Here is a 22844-nt window from a genome sequence, read left to right as displayed (position 1 = left end):
GTACCAAATCACCAGAACCAGCGGACCTTCTACGGATACTCGGAAGAGCAAGGAAGACTTGGCAGTAAGCAAGCCTAAAGAAGAAGCTGTCCATGGTACCAAATCACCAGAACCAGCGGACCTTCTACGGATACTCGGAAGAGCGCCCCAAATAGCACCAGGAAGGGGGAATTGGGGGGGGGGGGGGTACACTCTTCGAACCAGATGATGTCTGAGACCAGATCCAACCTGTTAAAACCAGACATGTAAATAGTGTTGTCGTCACCAACTAGATGGAGGAGGACTCCGAGGGGGTGCCAATTGTCTAACCAAAAACGAATAGAGGAACCATCATCAATTTGGGAAGAGATAGCCCCAATCATGAGGGGCCTGAGATGCCGAATCTTTCTCCAGGCCAAGGACGCATTTGAAGGAAGAGAAACTATCCACATAGAAATATTACGGAGGAGGACGGGAGTAGACCCAATCGACCCAAATGCTCTTCCTCCTAGCTGCAATCTTCCAAATGAGCTTAAGGACCAACTGAATGGGGAAAGGAACCTGGAAGATTCACAACCCTTTCAAAGGAAAGCACACATGAGGTATTCCAACTTCGAAATGATGGATATGGAAGACTAACTATACCAGACTAATAGATATAAGATGATTGTAGCACAGAACATATCAACTCAAGATGGGCGGCATAAGAGAGCAGCTTGCCCTTCCAAAGTTGGAGCCTCTTATGCAAGAGGACCAGGATAGGGGAGACATGATGAGCGGTAAACCTGGAGGGAATCAACAACAACCCCAAATACTTCACCGGGAGAGAACCTGAGGAGAACCAAATCTCGCAATCAGATCATCCTGAACTGCCTTAGGGACACCAGCAAGGAAAAGGAGGGATTTTGATTGGTTATACAAAGGCCGAACATGGATTCAAATTGGTGCAAACAAGACAAAATGGAATCAATGGAGGGGGTCGGCTTTGGAGAAGATCATGAGGTCATCGGCAAAAGCAAGGTGAGAGTTTGAGGGCCTTACATTTTGGCATGGGGAATATGAGGCATTGGTCCATACTGGACTGGAGGCTTCTGGAGAGCACTTCAAGGGCCAAGGAGAAGATGTAAGGAGAGAGCGGACATCCCTGATGGATCCCAACTGAGGAGGTGAAGAAACCAGCTGGGCGGCTATTAATGAGTACAGAGAAACGAGAGGAAATGCAATGAAAGATCCATTTGCCGAAAGCAACAGGTAAGGACATTTTATTTAGAACTGACAATAAAATCCTAAGATAGAGAGTCAAAAGCTTTATAGAGGTCAATCTTCATGGGGACAGTAGGGGGTGAGATTGGTGGTTAAAGCCTCTGACAAGCTTGTTACAGAGAAGGATGTCGTTAGAAATGCTTCTACTGGAACTGAAAGTCGAATGATTGTCACCAAGGTTCGAAAACTCGGGTCTCGGTGCCAACTTGGACCCTTGAAAAACCGAGTCGAGTTGAGATCTCGGCGAGATCTCGCCGAGTTGTTGCATTTTTTTTTTCTCGACTCGAAGCCTCATCTCGGTGGGTTTTAGACCTAGTTTGGGTCTGAAACTTGGTATTCAGCCTATTTTAGGCCATTTAAACACAATGGCACTATCAGATTTTGCAAAAACTAAGTCCAAATAGGAGTTTCAGTTAGTAGGAAGCGGGACGTACACTTATGCTAGAAACCAGGGACAGACAAGAGATAAATACACTTATTTATGCCTAATATCATTTAAGTAAATGATATTGCATTTACTTAAGATATTATTCATAAATAAGCAAATACCCCCCTATTTGAATCCAATAAAAATAGTTAAAAAATCAAATTCCAAAAAAAAAAAGTCAACCCCAGTTCAAGAACAAAACTGAATTTTCGAAGGGTGCAATTTTCAAACTTTCTAACGCAATCGGATTTTGACAGCATTCATGCACACCGAATTAAGTTTGACCGGTGCATAACTCTTTCAATATAAGTCAGATTTTAGCAATCTTGGACTTGTTGGAAAGCTTTGTTTTGAAAGCTTTCCAACAAGTCCAAGATTGCTAAAATCTGATTTATATTGAAAGAGTTATGTACCGGTCAAACTTAATTCGGTGTGCGCAAATGCTGTCAAAATTGCTCTGAATGGAAATAATTTTTTGGACATCAAAACAAATGAATATTTTACCGCACTTTTGGTTTTTAGCAATGTTTTACCATAATAAGAATTATGGAATTTTTAGATTTGAGAAAAACCCCAGCATTAGGAAGTTGGAAATTGCACCTACCACCGAAAATCCAGTTTTTGTTCTTGAACTGGGGGGTTGACTTTTTTTCCTTTTGGAATTTGATTTTTTAACTATTTTTATTGGATTCAAATGGGGGGTATTTTCTTATTTATGAATAATATACTTAAATGATATTAGGCATAAATAAGTGTCTGTCTTGGTCCTTGGCATAGCATAAATAAGTGTCTGTCTTGGTCCTTGGCATAGATAGGTGTCTGTATACCAAGAATTTCCAGCAAGATCTCGAGATCTGGCACTCATGTAAAGGACCTAGATGGGCATTTTCCTATGTCAAACCGAGAAACTCGGAGATCTCGCAGAGAAAATGCACTTTTAGAATGCTTATGTGATCTCGACTCGAGATTTTGAAAAACCGAGATCTCGCGAGTTCTCGAACCTTGATTGTCATAGACAAGGGAATCAATCACCCCTTTGAGACGTTTGGCTAGAACTTTGGCGATGAATTTATACAGAAGGTTACAAAGGGAGATGGGATGAAAGTCTGAGAAAGAGGAGGCACCATCTTGTCTGGGGATGAGGACAAGGAAGAATTGGTTTATGCCTTTAACATGACTTGGGTTAAGAAAGAAGTTGTGGATGGCCAAAACAAGGTTAGGTTTGATGACGTCCCAACAAGAGGAGAAGAAGCCCACAATAAAGCCATCCGGACCCAGGGCCTGATTAGGTTTGTGGGAGAGAACAATAGAGAGGATTTCCTCTTTAGAGGGGATATAATGAAGGGAGGCGAACAACGAGGGAGGGATAAACTTATTAAGGAGGCCGTCAGGAATGGCAGAGGAGGGAGAAACAATGGAAGGGTTGAAGATATTGGAGAAGCTGACAGATTCAGCTTTGATTTCCTCCACGAAGGAGAGAGACTTCAGAGGACAGAAGATTGGGGTATTCTCGAAATTAGTTCTAGCCTTTAAGGAACAGCGGAAATAGGCAAAATTGGAGTCTCCAAGTGTGAGCCATTTGATTCTGGATTTATGGCAGAGAAAGCTCTCCTCTTGGACTAACAAAGAGAAGAGAATAGAGGAAATGGATTTTTCCTCAGCAACCTAAGAGGCATTGAGGATTTCAGATTGAAGACGAAGCTCGATATCCGAGAGAATGGTACGACAGTCTACTACATTGGAGGAGATGTTTCCGGAGGAAGAATTCCAAGCCTTAAGAGCACTTCTAACATTCTAGAGCTTTCTGGAGAAGGTAATGAGGGGGGAGGAATGGGCATGGACTGGCAGACTCTAGTCATCACGGACTATGGAGAGAAAGTCGGGATGGGAGGACCACATGTCGAAGAATTTGAATAGTTTGGGGCCAAAGGAGGTATAAGGTTGAATGAGGACCAGATGGGACTATGGTTAAAAGTACCGGGCACATCGAATGAGACATGGGATGAGGGGAATGAAGTGAACCATGCTTCATTGACCAATATCTTTGATACCCTCATTTTGAGCCTCAATGGATGGAAAATCAAAGGCGAATACCTACATGTTTTCATGGGCATACCTCACGACATTGAAATTCCAACCAAGGCCCAGGGCAGCCAATTTGGGGAGCAAGGTTGCAGATATCTACCAGAGAGAGGACCTCTCCGTAGCACAGTTGGCGGCATAAATGGAGGTGAAGAAGATAAAATTTTCAGCAGGACCAGAGATTTTGAGGTGCAAAAATTGAGAGGACGTAAGGATTGAAATGAGAAGAGAAGAGGGATCTCGGAGACACCATATACGACCATTGGGATGATGGAGATAGTTCGAGCAGAGGAACCATGGCGGGCGACTGAGGTGGCAATTTGGAGGGTGTTAGGACATTGGGATGATGGAGATAGTTTGAGCAGAGGAACCATGGCGGGCGACTGAGGTGGCAATTTGGAGGGTGTTAGGATCTGTAATGCAAGTTTCGATGAGGCAAGCAAAAGAAAGATGGAGGGCTTTGATTCAGGAGCGGACTTCTGCCTGTTTGGTGGGGGTGTTGAGGCCCCTGATATTCTAAATAGTGCACTGATTAATTGGGAGGTGGAGGTGTACAACAGTGACTACTGGGAGGAGGTGTAAGGAGGAGCGTGGACAGGGAGATAGTTTGACTATGGGGAGGGGGGCTATCAATGAAGTGGCCTACCAGAGAGCTGTACCATCTCGAGGCTGCAGAGTTAAGGAGACTGGAGGGGCAGCGAGCCACCTTGGGAGTCAGAGACCATCCCTCAGAAGAGAAGGAGGCTGGTGGAGATGGAGCTCCATGCCACACTGGTGGGAGGAGGGGCTGGGGAGGGGTGAAGAAAGAGTAGGAAGTGGGCTGAGGGGTGGCTGAACCGCAGAAAGGCTTCCAGCCATGGCAGCCGGAAGGAGGGAGGGGGAAACACTCACGGGAAGAGCGGGGAAACGAGTTTTATATGATAGTATTATCATTAGTGATGGTATATGTATCTACAGAATTATTATAAGCCTGAGTGATAGTTGCATAAATGCAATCACACCATTAAATATTTATCATAGTGAAGAAAGTATCATGTTATCTGTGAATATTCAGAATTTGAACAAACATGGGTACAAAATATGGAAAATAGGGTTGCCTATGCAGCTTTTAGGAGTCTCTTTTGCAAGAATTAGGCTGGTTTTTAGCAAGTATTTCCAATTTTATATGATAACTCCTAGAAAGCGACAGATGCACCCCAAGCATGGGCTTGACTATAGGAGTTTTTTATTTTCTCTCTGATCTGGTTGCTGCTCTATGGTTTCACAATGTCAGAATGTGGAGTCTTTCAACCATAGGTGGTTGGAACCTGTCTCTTCTTCTCCATTGCCCTCTCTTCTGTTCTTCATTTACATTCTCTATGGCAATTCTATCCTTACAGCACGCCTAATTTTCTCCACTAGTTGTCCATCAGGCTCTTACTCATTCACCTATATTTGCTAAGCCTCCATTACCACCCCACATCCCATGCTACATCAATCCTAGCTGATTTGGCTTTTGTGATCTACACAAATTAAGTTACCCCATTCCAGGGCTCAGTTCAACCCATATACCCTAGTTCTATTCCATTAAAACCCTATTTCTCACCTTCCATTCCTACTTCCACCACTTAAATCCATTAAAACCCTAACTCGATTGAGCCTGAAACCCTAAATTTCCAGCATTCCTAGTACTATTAAGATCCTGGAAGAAGGTTGACAGTTCCGATGGTTATGAGCATATTTGATTGTGATGACTTTTTATCTTTCCATTCCACTTGTTGGATTTCATTAATTGGTACACTTTTTTCCCTGATGGTACTCCCAAGACTCATACATTTTCGAAATTCATCTTGGTGAAAATTTAAAATCATTTGTTGGTTCAAATCTTTGGGGATTGCTTGAACACCATTTCAAGAGGTATGTAAGGTTTATCTAGAGGTTTCTCCTCAAGGTGAGGCTTGAGGGACTGAAGGGAAATGATTTGCGAAGCAGCCTTGAAGGCCAACAGCAAAACCGTTAGTAGTGCATAACCATACACCTTATGGTGTGCCTTCAACTTGAGCTTCTTGTAACAAGTTTGGGAACTGAAACTTAAAAAGATTGGTTTACAAAAAATTTGTGTTTTCAGTTTAGTCGACAAGCACTTTTTTGAGTAGCCTTTCCCTGCCCCCATCCTTCCCCTCAAGGCGCCCCCCCCCCCCCCCCCAAAAAAAAAATAATACTAACTATGTTGATTATGAGAGCTTTTTTAAATCCTTTTAGGATTCTGTTTCGCAGTATGAGTTCCATAATACTTGAACCGTAGAGCCGGTGATGACCACCATACGTTTGTTTGAATTTGTTAATGAACCAAAAGTTACAGCATGGTTTGAAGCATTTCTTTGTGTCTTCTATTTTTTTATATTCATTTTTTTTTTCCCCTTCTGTATTTGACAATTGAATTATTTATTATTTTGGGAATATTTTTTCTGAGGTTTCATTTTTTTCTTGTAGTTAGTTTTTGTCTTAAAGAAGGAAAAATCTTATTGTAACCTTACATTTTTTCCCTTTTTTTAGGATAACACATTTTTATTTTGATGAGGGTAAATCCTGTTATTTCACATAAATACTATATTAAATAACTTTCACTTTTTGAAAACCCTTTTTTACCCCTACATTAAATATTAATTAAAAAAGTTTTGGGAATAAGACATGGGGAAATTAAAAGAAGGTTACAACTTCTTATTTCACCACTATGGTGACAAGAAGTTGCACCCTTTAAAGAAAGTGCTTAATTATGAATCAATAAGCTTTGGCCTCAGATGTGGCTCTTATTTTCTCTTATATTTGGTGGTCTCTACACCTAAGAAATGCTTGCATCATAACTCGCTAGGGTGATTGGTGTATTTTCTGTCCATTCATTATTGAAAACTTGGAACTTAATCTGAAACTTTGTGAGTGGTTTGTATATCAGATTGGTGCATTTGCTGCTCCTGATAAAATTCATTGGGCACCTAGTCTTCCAAAAACAAGGAGTGGGAAGATAATGAGAAGGATTCTAAGGAAAATTGCATCTAGACAGTTGGATGACCTTGGAGATACAAGCACGCTTGCTGATCCGAGTGTGGTTGATCAGCTAATAGCACTCACTGATTGCTGAAGGTCTGGATTTCAAAAGGTCAGAGGAGAGGCCAGTTTCAGGAGCAGTCTTATTCTAGGATTCACGAGGGAATCCAAAAACGTTCCAGGTCTCTTTTTGTCCTTGGGGCGCTTTGTATCGGACTACATAATTTATTACAATAGATGTGATCAAGGAATTTATTAGTCAAAACTCAAAAATTTTCTTGTGTCAGGCCAAAAAATTTCTCCTTTTTTATGGTGCAGCCCTTCAAAGTAAGTTTCTTGTAACAAGTTTTTGAACTGATACTTAAAAAAGATTTGTCTACAATAAATTTGTGTTCTTAATTTAGTTGACAAGCTCTTTATTGACTAGCCCTCCCCCATCCCCTCAAAAAAAAAAAAAAAACATACTCTGTTGATTATGTGAGCTTTTAAACCCTTTTACGATTTTATTTTGCAATACGAATTCTGTAATACTCGAACCGTAGGGCTGTTGATACCACCATATGTTTGTTTGAATTTGTTAAATGAACCAAAATTTACAGCATGGTTTGGAGCATTTCTTTGTCCTCTATTTTTAATAATTCATTTTTTTCTTTCTGTACGTGACAATGGGATTATTTATTTATTTATTTTGGGGCATGCGATTAGTTTCTGTTCTAAAGAATGTGCTCAATTAGGAATCAACGACCTTTGGCCTCAGAAGATGACTCTCTTATTTTTCATATATTTGGTGGTCTCGTCACCTAAGGAATGCTTGATACATAACTTGCCTAAACTGCAAGTTGCTAGGGTGAGTGGTGCATTCACCATCCGTTCATTATTGAAAAATTAGAACATAACCTGAAACTGTGTGAACGGTTTATATATCAGATCGGTGCATTTGCCGCTCCTGATAAAATTCAGTGGGCACCTGGGCTTCCAAAAAACAAGGAGTGGGCAGAGAATGAGAAGGATTCTAAGGAAAATTGCATCTAGACAGTTGGGTGAACATGGAGATACGAGCACGCTTTCTGATCCGAGGGTGGTTGATCAGCTAATAGCACTCGGTGATTGCTGAGGTCTGGATTTCAAAAGGTCAGAGGGGAGGCCAGTTTCAGGAGCATTCTCAATCTATGTTTCACGAGGGAATCCAAAAACGTTTCAGCCTGAACTCTACTTTCACTGAGAGGTGGTTTTCAGACTCAAACCCATGATCACTTGGTCACAATGGAGCAACCTTAACCATCACACAGACTCACCGAGGCCCGCCCTCAAAGGGTGTATCATTTTGGAAATAAAATCATGAATCGGGGATGGATTTGGCTCTTGTCCTGCGAGTGGCGGGAGCTGGAGCGTCCAACACCTCCCCTGAGATTCCTCCACATGGATAGCAACAAATCCAACGACATGAAATGCATACAGATTATTTTAATCCAGTTACTCCCATTTGTTTCTCTCACCCGACCAAATCCCTGATTAACCCGACCCGTGGAGTTCAAATTTTGAAAACCAAACCTCGAAACCGAGTTTCATCATTCCTTTTTCTCCTTCCTCCCTTTCTGGTTTTTCCTTTTCCTGTGCTTGAAGAACTTGCCCAAAAGATGAATGTACTGAACCCAAACCTTCACCTTTATTTCAGCAAACAGATGAACCTACTGAAATCCCAGAACCCAAAAAACGAAACTCTATCTAGTGATCAAAGAACTATCAAAGAACAAGCCAAAAGATACTCAATACCCATAATTTCATGAGTCAAAAAAGTCCCACAGGAAAAAAAAAACCAGCAAACCAAAGAAAAATCTCATAAAACGATCAACCCAAACTTGCGGTGAAATCACAGCCCTGTGATTCAAGAAAAAATATTAGCTGAAAATCTGGGATACAACTAACCAAAAGAAAAGGAAAATGAACCAATGCCTCTCTTCGCACCAAACAGATAGGAATCAAAGAGGAGAGAGAGCACAAACACCCAATGAGACCAAAATTAGAAGAGCAAGAAAGGTACAGAACCAGAGGCTTTCACACTTTCTCTCCTAAATAACTGAACAGCAAGCAAAAGATAGAATTTTTCTCTCCCACGCCCCCCCCTAATCCTTCTCGTTAAGTTCTCCTCTTTTGCTTGCTTGCTTGCTCTCGCTCTATAGGAGCACTGATTTAGCCTCGTCGTCACCGATCGCCGGTCACCGTTTAAAGGGACGATGGAAGCTCGCCTAAGGTTTTAATCGATTTTTTCAGAAAGAAAGGGGGAAGAGATGAAGGAAAAACGAGGGAGATTTTAATCGAATTTTTGGGTTTTAAATTTTGTTCGGGTCGGATTATGGTAAAATGAGAGAGGGATGAAAAATGGATCTGCATTTTGCCCATTCCAAGGTTGACCATTGGATTAACAAAATGACACTTGTCATTATCTTAAGTGGTGCTAGACTCTCCAGCTCCCGCCACTGCAGGACAAGAGCCGAATCCATCGGGGATAGGTGGATAAATTACATGTCATCCCTTGGTTTTCAAACGAAACTCAGATCACCCCTTGGTTTAGACCCCAATATGATAGTCCCTACCGTTAGCTTTATGCTGTTAAATGATGATGTCAGCCAGTTAAATAAATTAAAATCCCTAAACTACCCTTGACTAATGTTGAAGATGAAGGAAAGATAGTATTGTAAATTTAATTCTAATGTTTTAGTACAAGGGTACAATAGTCCTTTCACACCAATAACTAACAACAAACTAACACCGTTACTGTAGAGGGGGTGATTTGAGTTTTTTCAAAAATCAAGGGGTGATCTGAGTTTCATTTAAAAACCAGGGGTGACGTGTAATTTATCCTAAAAAAATATAAAAAAAACTTTTAAATCCTAGTTTTCGTAGGTCTCTGTTTGTCCTCAGAGTGCTTTGTATCGGACTACATGTATAATCACCGTTTCAATAATTAGAATCGGATCAGTTAAATCGGCCGGGACCTATCTCGATTCCAGATGCTTGGACGCAAGAAACCTTTAGAATCACTGGGCTTTGGTAGGGACTAATCCCATGCTTTGAATCCCCTAGGGTGTGAATGTGTGATTAAGGAAATAATTGTCAAAACTAAAGTTTATTGTGAAAAGTTTGCAAACTGAAACTTCAAAAAAATTGCAAGAGATCGTTGCTTGGTTGCGTAGCCTCTGCATTAGTGCGGGAGCCAATGAGAGTGTGTGCATGAGTATTAAGAGAGGTTAGGCGGTGATTTCATGCACTCTTGTGTCTGGACATAAGAGCCATGCGACCAAGCAGAGCATTCTTTATTCCAAAAAAAATGTTTAATTTTGCTGGCAAGCACTTTATTGAGTGGCCATCCAGTGCTGCCTCTCTCTCTCTCACTTTCTCTATTCTTCACCTTTGATACTACCGTCCCTAAATGAGACGCACCAGAAAATCAAAGTCTCTTTCCGCCTGATGAGTTGGTTGAGGTAAGCCGATCCCAAATTTAAATCTAGACATCAAGTTTTTTTTTGGTGAAGTCCTACTGTATCCTCTTCTATAAGGGAGGAGAGGGGCGAAATCAGGAGGCTTGAAGACAGCCTGATAGCAATGGGCCTCCACACACCACATGCTACCAAGTAGGCTAGGCACTTGTTCACATCTACACCACAAGTTGGATGTGATGCCCGCATCTTCATGTACCACAACAACCCTCCTTGGTTTTAATTGGTGACGTGATTTAAGAAACAATGCGCGAAGGGACAATGAATATGCTTGTGCCGAGGATCTCTTCTGGTAGGGAATGAATCATCATGTGATAGTTTACCTATTGCCCCCGGCTATTGCCTGCCCTGCGAGCCCCCACTCTGGTTCTCTCTTCCACTTCACTCTTTCATTCTCCTCACAACCTGTTTTTCTTCCCCGCTCCCCCCCCCCCCCACCCCAACCCACTCCGGTTATTTGCATTATCTCCCCTTTTATTCCTCTCCCCACCACGGTGTGTGTTGCTGCAAATAGACCGAGGAAGAAGAGGAAAAAGACTGCCTCCAAATGTATTATCTATGAGGAAAATTAGAATGAGAAAGAAAAGATATCTCAAACATGACATTTATGAAAGGACCAAGTTTCCCCACATCCACAGTTTAGGGATAATCCCTTGCCCATGGTCATCAAAATCGTTAGATGACGAAGGGGAAGGTTATTTTCAAATTCGTTAATAGGGGTAGTGTTAGGTACTTTGTCGATACGTCAAAATCTAGCGACCATACACTGGTGGTAGGTAGCCTTTTTTGTGACTCGAACCTGTGACGTAATGCCCGATTCTAATCATAGTTGGAAAACTAGGTTTTTTTACTCAACTCGTCTTTAGAGTGGGGAAGACTTTTGGAATTTTTTTTAATTAAAAAGAGAGTGGTGGGACATTAAGGGTCTGCGTTATAACACTTCTGTTTCTCGAACATGTTTCTATTCTAAAAGTAACTTTTTCAATTTCTATTACTGGGCCAAATTTCTTGACAAAAAAACTTGTTTGGTAACGCCTAGTAAATTCTATTTCTTGGCCAGAAAAGAAATAGAAATGCGTTTGTTATGCGTAGGAATTTTTGTTTCTAGAACTTCAATAAATTTTCAAAAATGTTATTGCATAGAAAATTTGATAGAGGTAGTGGTGATGGTAGTGGTGGTGGTGGTGGCGGCGGTGGAGGTAATGGAGATGGTGGTGATGATGGTGATGGTAGTGGTGGAGGAAATGGTAAAGGTGCGATGGCGTGGTGGAGATGCTGGTGGTGGTGGTGACAGTGGGGGTGACAGTGGTGGTGGTGGTGGTGGTGGAGACAATGGCGGTGGAAGTGGTGGAGGAGGTGTTAGTGGCAAAGGTGTCCCGGAGTCATGGAGATTGGTCAAACACCCCTACCCTGTTATTTCTTTGTTATAGTTTTGAAATAGAGAAGTTTCAAATTGGAGTTTCTTATTTTCTATTTCTCAGCTATTTTTTTGTCCCGATTCATTCTTAGGAACAAAAAAGTGAATCGATTTTAACAAACAAATTGCTATAATTTTTTTGTTCCTAAGAACCTAAAAACAGAGAAATAGAGATTCAGAAGTGTTATCATGCAGGCCTTAAATATATCAATTCCCGAAAGTGGGCTGTTTACTACTTGCAAACAACTCCTCTCCTTTTAATGTGTTGCGATTACCCATGTATCTTCTCTTAGATCTGAACTACAGAATATTCTTCAAGACTTGACCCGACGAGTAAAATGGAGAAATAGATAATCAAGCATGATCAGTTTCTCAGAAAATTTTGTTGTTGAAGTACCTAGATCTTGATTGTGGTTTGAACTTGCTGAAATGCTTGATAGGTGCTTCAATCTTGAGCCCGGGGCAGCAAAGTGAGAGTTTAAATCTTGCAATGGTTGTAGAACAAGAGTTCCATGAGAGGATTAGAGATGCCCATCAGTTGTTTGATGAACTGCCTCAAGAGATTCGGTCTTTTGGAACGTCAATAATCTCTCCATGGTGTTTGTACCAAGCATAAACGCTGAGTTGCAGAACACAATTGGGGGATAACGAAGACAACAAAAACCTATACTCATGGTTTTGACTTTTGGTTAATTTTTAAGAAAACTAACCATTGATCTAATAGTGATTCCAAATGGGTGGTATATATAGAGGGGTTAAACATTGACCAGACTTGGTTGAGTTTCATTTGACTGGATAAAAACACCTAGTCGATTGTGACTCGGACAAATTCGGACCAAGTCTAGTCATTTTTATAACTGGACGAGTCTACATGACTTTTGACCAGATTGTACTACTATTTTACTTGACGAGCCAATCGTCCGAGTCAAAAGGTTTTCGAACTATGGTTCTGATACCAAATGTTAGGTACTTGACCAATACACCACAAGCTTCAGAGTTGATGAAACACGTTAAATCAAACTCTTTAATTTGTCCCATGCTAGGCTAGAGCCCAACATAGGCACATAAAAGGTAAGAATTTGTTGATGGGACAAGAGTCCCATCTTATGGACACATCACTAATGAGCAAAGGATTCTTCTTACCCAAGTGGGTGAAGGAAAACTTTTGCCTTTATGAAATGTAATAGTCTTTTTTAAGCATGAGATACTCCAAACATAATATATCAAACATGAAGAATCACAAGCATCAGGTATCCCAAAGTGTAATTTATCCTAAAACCTATTAATATCTAGGGATGTAAACGGATCAAATTCGATTCGGATAGTGTTATATCCGCATCCGCATCCAATTAGCTTTCGGACGAATTCAGATAGTGCTAAACAGATACGGATCGTATATTTTATCCGTTTACATGTAAATATAGCTTTTTGGATTGCTATAGCCTATCCATTTAGCTTTCGGACGGATTCAGATAATGCTAAATGGATACGAATAGGATACGGAAACGGTTTTCGACTATTCATCTACACCCCTATTAATATAAAGTAAAAGAACACCAACAAACACTATTGTTTTTCTTGCTTTCTTTTTTTCTCGTCTTTTCTTTTCTTCTTCTTTCTTTTTTTTTTTTTTTTTTTTTTTTTTTTTTTTTTTTTTAGGGGTTGGGGGGGGGGGGGTGGAGGATGTTGGATGATTAGGGTGGCGGAGGTGGATCGATTTGCAAGTCATATCACAAAACTACAATATTAGCAAACATGGGTGGGTTGCATGAGATGGAAGACTTGGCAAAGTATAAGCTCAAAACAAGCAGGGGAAGTATGGTAAAATTGAGTTGAAAGTGACAATAAACTATAGATAGGGCATTATTTTTCTAAATAGTGAATGAAATTCTTACAATTTATGAAACTGTAAAACTCATTTTTTGACCACTCCATACATGGACATGGACCACTTTAGTCTATTCAAATTATGCCAAGTGGCAAGGAAATGTGACCCTTAATGTGGGGCGTATCATGAGATAAATGATTTCACAATTTGATAGAGAGTTGGGGTTGGGTTCCCCTATAGGGCCATCTATCAAAACTTGGTAGCCTATCTCAGCCGTTGAGCCCACCTTGCCAATCAGGTTTCATAGGTTAATGGATTTTCCACAACGGCAATGGCTGCAACAGTATATACAAAATATTTGATGATTTCCGTTGGCAAAGAAAGGGGCCAAAGAGTTAAAACAAAGTGGTCGCGCCTCTAGGTAGGTGATGTGATGTCCAGCTTAGTTGCATTCCCTTTTAAGATGAAAAAAGGAGCAGGTAGGTAGGTAGACCTCGAAAATGAGGTTCAACAATTCTGAGATGGCCCACCACAGTTTCAATAATACACAGGGACGACATTGTCAGTCTCCAGTGTCTGGATTCTGTTGTAAAGCTTAAACAAGCAGCGAGCAGTTCGATTCAGGTCTAATATCATCTCCTTCAGCAGTATTAACAGCGAGCTCTAATTCCTATTCCGAAGGCAAGAATTCATCCACAAGAATCCAAGTTAGAAACCATTGTAATTTGTAATTGCTTCTTAGTCTCTTTGCCAAGAGAGCTGCATCTGATGGTTTTCATGTATTACGGTTCACGTTCTCGCAAATCCAAAGCCAAGCCAAAAATGAGCGCACTCATCAATGAGTTACACCATGCACACCAATAGTGGATACAAATATACATTATTGCGTAATATCATAATGATGCTCAAACCTCCATATAGAACTAGTTCTGTACAAAATCTCCAATGAAATAAGGCCGACGCTTCATGGGGAAAACTAAGAAAAATAGATAGCCAGGAACTACATCGTCTCCAAAAGATCTGTATTAGGGAGAAGATAACATGCTGTGAACCTCCACTTACTACTGCAAAAAGCCTAGAAACTATGATTCTTTAAACCAACCTCCCCATCTGAAAAAATGAGAAGAATGATACCACGTCGAATGTGATTGAAGATGTTGTGGACCGACCCACCAAAACCGCTTGTACAGTACACAAGAGCCAATCACAAACTTTACCCTCTAACCATCATGTCATCATGATCCAATTGTAATTAACTTCAACTGTTTAATCATGCCATCATGATCCGATTCCGATCAACCTCAACTGTTTCAAAAGAAATTAGCGTGTCAGACAAGTACTACTATATGTCTGCATTGCAATTTACAAGCAGGAAAAAAATGCAAAATTTTGAAAAAGAATAGGGAGGATAAAACTCACAATATTGTTACGAGGGTCCCTCCAATAAAATCCTTGTAGGACAACCGGAAGCAAGTTGCAGGCTACAAGAATATAGATCATCAATGCATGCATCCCCATCCACTCCATCACAATAGTTGGGCGCCTGTAGCCATGCACGTCAACCTGGATGATAAACGAGAGCCCATTAACGACCCCCCTCCCAACACCAGAACAACAACAACAACAACATCAACAGCAACAGCAACAGCAACAGCAACAGAAAAAGGCAATGAAACAAAAAAAAGTAACTAAAATCAGACAATAAAAGAAAATAATTAAGGGTCCCAGAAGAGAATGACTGGAGAACGGACCAGAATGTAAATTCCAGTAAAGAGGATGCCTGCTGCTCCAGCTGTGACACACATGTAACTAAATGTGTAGAGGACCTTATTTACATGAATTCCTGTAACACAAAAGCAAGGACGCTCAATAGAATTAAACCTAGTCTGCCATTATCCAAGTTTGGAAGGGGGGAGGGGGAACAAAGGACAAAGAGAGATATTTTCTAACCAAAAAAATCCAGCGAAAAGCCAATGACTACAAGACCAGAGGCAGTGATAATCCATTGCAGGATCCTATCCTTGTCGTCCTGCATTTAATTACCAAGTCAAAAAAGGAGGATGAAAGAAAAATAATAATTATATTAAAACAACGCTGGATGAGGGGGAAACGATTACTTTAATATGTACTATAACGTGCCCATAGTGCAGTCCAATGAGGCAAGTAACAACAGCCATGACTGAACTGCAACATAATAGATAAGAATTGCATCCAGAAAAGGACATCAGATACCAAAAAATAATATATTCATTTTGAGGTTCTTGGAGGAGGGAGAATCCGGTATAGAAACCAAGAAAATTTTTTAAAACACCTTAAAAGTCCTTCAGGATCAAATGGCGCTTGACACCATGAAGGAGCATCAGGAGGACGTGGACCATAATCTGGAGAGCTAATGCTGCATTGCTGTCAAAAGGACAAGGAAAAACTTAAGACAGGTGATGGTGTTGAAGGGTTTGGGTTGGTTATCAACACCATAAATTCAACAAGAATATGGCATTACTTCAAACAAACCTTTGTCCGAGCATAGACTGGTCGTCTATATAAATGTCGAACACCCAACACTTTACGGTCAATCATTCCAACAGCATTACAAGCAGGTCCAGTGTCCCCACGTACTCCACATTTGACCTCCAAATTTTTATGTTTTTTTTGGGAGGGGGGGGGGGTGGTGAGGGGGTTAGTAATAATATTAGGCCGCTTGCCAGTAGAACTAAAATGCTGCTCTCCTTTAATCAAATTTACAATCCCATTTGAACAAATTTGAAAAAACTGAAAAGTAGGAACTCACTGAGAATGACTTTGGAGTGGCAGAAGAGTTTTTGCTCTGAATTTGATATTCCCAGCCAGGAACATATAAACCATATAATAGAGCCAGGTATGTGCTAGTAAGCACAAATGCCACCAACCTGTACAAATAATGAGATAGCAAAGAATTAGAAATTTAGCCATGAGAATCATTAGTTTATTACCCATAAACATAATAAAGTCCAGAGCCAATGCATTAAACGGTTGCATTTTTTAACAATGTAAGTAATCCTCTGAAATCAGTAGCTATGATATGTGAACAGAGTGGTTGGTGTTAATATTGCTTTAAAAGTGGAAAGACTTTGATTCAAAAATTATAAAGCTCAATCTTAACTAAATCCATAGCCTAAGCCTACCAGGTTGACCAAGGGTAAGGTAAACTCAACTTGATTCTAACTTCTGAGGATATTGGATTATGAATCAAATGCTTAGTTCCAAGGGTTGGGATTATATTACTACTCCCAAACCATCCAAGTTGCACCTGAATTTGTTACCTCAGAGGTGATAGACAGTAACTAAATGAGTATTCCATAGCATACAGAAGAAATTCACAATTATACTATCATTTCCTACTAGATTGTTTGTGTTTTGTAAAGGTTTAAAAAATCTCCAAAAGAACACTAACTGTCAGCTGTTAGATGTGGTCTAGATCCAGGAATTAGATTCCAAGGTTCATGAGTTGGTAATGCAAGTCATTGGGAAAATGATATGTGATCAAGAACAGCTTTTTATGCAAGAGAAACAAGAGAATGTCCAATGCATGTCTGACACAACACACGCAGACACCATGAAAAAAATATGAGAAAAAAGTGTCCAAAACATAATAACCAACAAAATATCTCCAAAGAGGAGAAGAATTACAAGCGATAAAACATAAAATTTTATAGCATAAATATATAAGAAGCAAATGAAGTAACACTAACCACTGGAATCGATATTTTGTCAGTAAGGATAATCCTGAATTAACATCATCATCACCCTTTAGCCAAATCTCGCATAGTGCAGCCAACAGATATGCTATTGCAATTCTCTGCAGGAAATCAGATGTTTAATATTTAAATTTTCCCCTTCCCCGAGAGAGAGAGAGAGAGAGAGAGAGAACTCTGCACATTTTGCTGAGTGGATCAAATGATCTGCTGCCAGATAGGAATACTTGATGAAATTGTGATTGACCCAATTAAAGTTCAAACCGTATACTTGCATTTCAAGGGCAAATAGAAAATAAACAATATGAGAAAATAAATAAAGAAAAACCAAGGCACATTAAAAGCATACCTGCAGAATACCCATCCATCTAATTTGTTCCAGATCAACTCCGTAAGTCAAATCATTAACACCGTGAAAGTAACCTCCTGTGAAGACGAGAATTTTAACAAAGGAAAAGATCATCTCTGATAAAGGAGAAATTCCAGGCATACATATAAATAACTACAGAGAGATAAACTGTACCTTGGAGCACCAGACCTAAGGCTAATAGTTTCAGCGTCCGCAGCAAGGCCTTCCTAGATGCAACAACTCTACATGATAATTTCTGCATTCAAAACTTGTTATTAGCTGTGCAGGTACTTTCTGCATTCAAAACTTGTTATTAGCTGTGCAGGATCATAGACATACATACAAAGTAGCTTGTTGAATGATTATCCTGACTAATAGATGGACTAATCTTGATGGTTATCATTTCCTCTGGAAGCTATGAAGTGGATGGATGGACTATTCATGATAGTTATTATGTCCTTCGAAAGCTGTGAAGTGGATTGAGGCAGAAGTTAACAGAAGGGAATGCCTCTCAAATGAGGAACCTTTTAAAACTCAAATGGAGTGTTCAAAATGATTACCCATTCTATCAAAGCCATGAGACTGCTTTTTAAATATGTAAAGTGGGTGGGAAATTTTGTTCTTAAGTGCTTTAATTGTCATGACTAACAGGAATTACCAAAGAAGCCAGCAAGTGCAGGCCGATTAAATTATACAAGCTGACAAAAATATGAATATGAACTCAAGTTGCAGAATTATACCTTATATGTAAGTCCAAGAGAAACTCCAACTATAAACAGGAAAAATGGCATGACAAAATCTGCAAGTGTTACACCGTTCCACGGTGAATGGTTGATTGCCGGAAGGATTCCACCAGCATCATCAACTAGTATCATTAACTGCAGCAACAAAACGGGACTGATAAGAATAAGATAAGAATACCCCCTAACATGAGAAACTGAGTACGCTGTGCAACATTCCTGCAATGCGAACACCAAACATATAAACCCATGTTCGGTTGAATAGCATTTCTATCCCCCTTGTTTTCTTTCACGATAAACCAATTCTTTCTATGCTTGAACCTATAGTTTCCATGCCAACATCTTTTTGGGTGCAAGTGGCTGTGCTTGGGAAGAAAGGAAAACTGTAATCTAATTCAGGTACAAAAGGTCCGACTAATACATATTATGCATGAATACAACATAATTAACAAATAGTAATACAAGTATAGAACTACAACCACATGAGATGACAGCATTCCATTTTGGATTTCATGTCATTTCAAGGCATAGGGTCAGGTTGACCTTTTTTTTTTTTTTCTCCCAAGGGAAGAGAAGTCAGAACACCAGCTTGTGTGTAAACCATGTAGGAAGAAACCACAAGGTCAACTTCATGCCATGGAGTTGTGAAGAACTGTGCCCCATGCCATTAGAATCCGTGCGCCTCTGTTAACTATGTTCGTCTATCCCAAAAAAACTAAGGTCAAACTTCAGTCCACCAGGTTGTCTGTCAATTCTCATTAAAAATCTGAATCCTATCTAGTCCATGACTAGGCAGTAAGTGGGAAACCAGACCACCACAATCCCTCAAATCAATCAGAACTCTCACTCAGGATTGTTGTGCACTCTTTGGCTATTTGCTGTCTCTTGAGAAAAAAGCAACAATCAGATCTTCAACTGTGCCATGCAGAAGAGCACTTTCTCGTGGGAGCTCCCACTGATTACAATGATTAGAAGAAGTGTCACCACAGACACACTGATGCAGCAGGATTTGAAGAAGAGTATAGGATGATTGGAACACTTAGATTTTATTTCTTAAAAAGCCTCAAGTCCTAAGAAATTAAAACATAATAACCCAAAAAGAAAGATCCTTTAATTGTACGCAATGTGGCGTTTGATTTTAAGTTTGAAGGTGTCGATGCGCTCTGCTGGTAAGGTTTGTGGACAGTCATAGCCCAGACCAGGATGGAATAACACGCTTTTACCCCAATAAAGGCCTATGTGGCCTTTCCCGATACCAAAAAATAGGTCCACATAATGTAACGAACTCTTACTGATATTTGATTTTGTCACAAGCATTTATTTATTTATGTATTTATTTTTTGCCACATGACAGATTAGAATGGACATGTGTGGATCTTATGATAGGAGAATGCCACACCCATCTCACTGGTCAAATTAAAAAAAATAAATAAATAAAATGTTAACAGTCAGCAAAAGTTTTGTAACATTACACGAAAGTCATTTCACTATAATTTGAATACTGTATAAGTTCTAAATCACTATAATTTTGAATTCCTTATTTTGGGAGGAAATGTGAATGGCCGGGGGGTCTAGCACAGACCCATCACTTTGCTGATGTGGCAAGTCATTACGCTGCCAACTGTCAATAGAAGCTCATAATACTAATTATGATAAGGGAACGACACACAAGCATCCAAGCCATTGAATCAGTGGGGATCCATTGTGGGTCACACTCATACAACGGCTGTGGATGGGGACCTCAAGGTTTCCTGTTCACATGTCAAGTTTTAGCTCAATCCAAATTGGCCATGTGGCAAAACAAAAGCATGGAAGAAACCAAGACTACCAAAGGGATGCATAGAACCACCAGGGGAGCATAGACATACAGGAAAGTACATAACAGGATAAATGATTAAATTTGAGGCTGAAATTTGGCATGTAAACTATTTATAGACCATTTCCTAATTATGAAATGATTAGAATTCCTGCATCACTCTTCCATGTGGCAAAAGAGTTGCACCCACCCATCAATTATCATCGGGAAAAAAAAAAAAAAGACCAAGTCAAAACAAAAACATGCACGCGGCAAATTGGTTCCGTACATAGGAGGCAGCAAGATCATTTCATGCAAGGAGAAGACAGATAAAAACGGGGAATATTAAAAAATAACGTTCAATAATAAAGGGGTCACCACAGCGCCAGTTTTTTTGGCAAAACTGCCTGCGGGCACCCCCAGTCCCACCCAGATAACCGTTCACCCTCCCCTTTAAAATATCCTAATTACCCACCCGTCCGCCAATTTTTTGGGTTCCCGTATTACCCCTCCCCACCCAGGTGACTGCAACGGCAATCCCCGATGCGGTGAAGAGAGATTTCGCCGAATCGCGAGGGGATAGGAATACGCTGCGGCGAAGAAAAATACAGGAGGTTTTGGCGGCAGATGAATTAATTCAAAAGATAGAAGACCATAAATAAAGATTTCAAGAAACTGAATTACTGAAGGGTGCGGTTCTCAGAGTTCCAAGTAAAGCTAAAGAGACTCGCAAAATGACTATTCCATCATACATATTGATAGATATCTTCCATCTTCTCTCCTTTCTTTGGAAAACAAAAGCCGAGCATAATCTTTACTGTGAGGCGGTAAAAAAGGCAGAGAAAAATATCCAGTGCTCGCACTGTTGAAAGAAAAAGAAAATTCCTCCCATCCCTATCTAGGAATGGAAAGAATTTTGCATCCAAAAGAGGCAAGACAGTGGAGAGGCCTAGATTTGCGTATATGTTGCCAATCTGTTCGCATAACCGAAGCTTAAACATGGAAAATGAACAAAGTAATCCATCCGAAAAAGAAGGGGGAAAAAAGTAACAAATTATTAACTGAAAGATCCATCGGGGCGGTGAAAATATTTTGAAGAATTGAGGGACGACAGAATTCCACGGTATGCACGCCGATCGAATATAAAATTTTATACAGTACAAAAAAACGAATTAAAATCCCCTGCAGTACCGGCGGGGCGGCGGTGCACATCCGGCGGCCCGGCAGAGGCCAGGCACCCCCGCCGGCACTGCAGAGGATCCTGGTCAAAAAACTCAAGAGTGTCGCGATACACTCATATATACTTCTCATTCTGAAAGGGAAATCATATGACGCAATGCAATCAGTATGCACGAGCAGATTTAATTTGATAATACAGTAAGCAAATGCACCAAAACAGAAAGAGAAATATGACGGATTTCAGATTCAGAACAATAGTAGGCAAATCTCTTACAGCGACGGTGATTCCACGGAAAACGTCCAGAGAAGCAAGGCGGCGCTTGGAAGCTTGGTCTCCTCCTATTCCCGAAAAGATGACGGGCCTCTGGTTGTCACCGGCATTGGATTTCGACACGGAGATCAGCTGATTAGATTCCAATTTAATATCCGAGTAGCCATCCTCAACTGTGACAACGTGTTTACTGTCATCCGCGATCTCGTTGTCCTCTCCTTTTATAAGCTCATACGTCCCCATTCCAACCTTGTGCCCTGCGACGCCTGAATGAATCGACCGTAACAAGAATCACCAGATCGACAAAGAGAGAAAAGTTTCCCCCCTCTCTCTCTCTCTTTTTTTCCCCTCCTCTTCTCTCTCCTTTTCTGAATGTTTCTTCGACTCCTAATAAGGAACAACTTAGATCGAGAAATGTGGAGCCCTTCGATGGATCAAAATCAGAGAAAGCCAAACCCAGGGAATAAACTCCACTGACATTGCAGATTGTTAGCAGATGAAAAGAGATGGATGACTAGGAAGAGGGAGACCGTCTCTCTCCCTCTTCCAGGCTTCACAAAGGAAGTTCAGGTCCTTTATTGGAGAACCTGAGAGAGAGAGGAGAGGAAGAGTTTTCAGTTCACGGATGCAAGAATGACTGGAGGAGACCTTCTACCCTTTCCGTTACCGTCGTGTTAAGTCTTGCTCGATCTCTACTCTCCTTCCCCTCTGGATGGTAGTCATATATATATATATATGCAGGGTATGCGAGACAGTTGGGGTGGGGAGACAGAGATGACTCAACGCAGAACCCGAGACAATTTGAAAGGAATATTACAAAGAGAGAATATTGGCTCATGACCGTTCGAGCTTTTTTCAAAAGAAAATTCTTTTGTTGCCATTTTACCAAAATACCTTTAATTGGTCTATCACACGTTTACACCTATCTGAACCACGTGAAGGGTGATGTAGTCATTCTACAGTTGGAGAGAGGATGGCCCGGAGGAGTTACATGTGAAATTTTAAAGCCTAACTTAATGAAGGAGAGGGATAGGTACACTGTGCGATAAACTAGTCGGCTTAATCAAGGAGAGAGATAGGTACACTGCGATAAACTAGTGGGAGCCAATGGGGACACCAAACACGACATCATATAAGAGGGACAAGGGAGTCATTTTAAAGAAAGAGGTGAGAGATAGACATAGCAAGTGCTAGTTTGCGATATACCAATGGTGTACCCAACCTTTTTTCATTAATCGAATTTCATATTTTGTGTTGGCATA

General features: G+C 40.5%; 2 protein-coding genes across 2 annotated transcripts in view; one reads left to right on the top strand and one right to left on the bottom strand.

Moving 5' to 3' along the window:
- LOC122654802 (acetyl-coenzyme A synthetase, chloroplastic/glyoxysomal) overlaps nucleotides 1-7042 on the top strand; it is a 34270-nt gene extending 27228 nt beyond the window's left edge. Inside the window, exon 18 of the mRNA XM_043849060.1 lies at nucleotides 6684-7042. Coding sequence (XP_043704995.1) covers nucleotides 6684-6869 — 186 coding nt within the window. The 3' untranslated portion in view covers nucleotides 6870-7042. The remainder of the gene's footprint in view (nucleotides 1-6683) is intronic.
- Nucleotides 7043-14692: 7650 nt separating this feature from the next.
- Nucleotides 14693-21890, bottom strand: LOC122657131 (heparan-alpha-glucosaminide N-acetyltransferase-like). The gene is made up of 13 exons (XM_043851909.1): nucleotides 21586-21890; nucleotides 18338-18475; nucleotides 17772-17853; nucleotides 17598-17674; nucleotides 17246-17352; nucleotides 16306-16423; nucleotides 16029-16145; nucleotides 15829-15920; nucleotides 15635-15701; nucleotides 15468-15546; nucleotides 15269-15360; nucleotides 14937-15080; nucleotides 14693-14822 (listed from the first exon to the last, which is right to left on the bottom strand). The coding sequence occupies exons 1-13, from the start codon at nucleotides 21823-21825 to the stop codon at nucleotides 14796-14798; spliced, it is 1380 nt and encodes a 459-aa protein (XP_043707844.1). The 5' UTR covers nucleotides 21826-21890; the 3' UTR covers nucleotides 14693-14795.
- Between the last annotated feature and the right edge of the window lie 954 nt (nucleotides 21891-22844).

This window comes from Telopea speciosissima, chromosome 3 (genome assembly GCF_018873765.1).
Source record: "Telopea speciosissima isolate NSW1024214 ecotype Mountain lineage chromosome 3, Tspe_v1, whole genome shotgun sequence".
Taxonomy (NCBI): domain Eukaryota; kingdom Viridiplantae; phylum Streptophyta; class Magnoliopsida; order Proteales; family Proteaceae; genus Telopea; species Telopea speciosissima.
The sequence above is the reverse complement of the archived record's forward strand: the minus strand, read 5'-3'. Positions and strand labels throughout refer to the sequence as shown.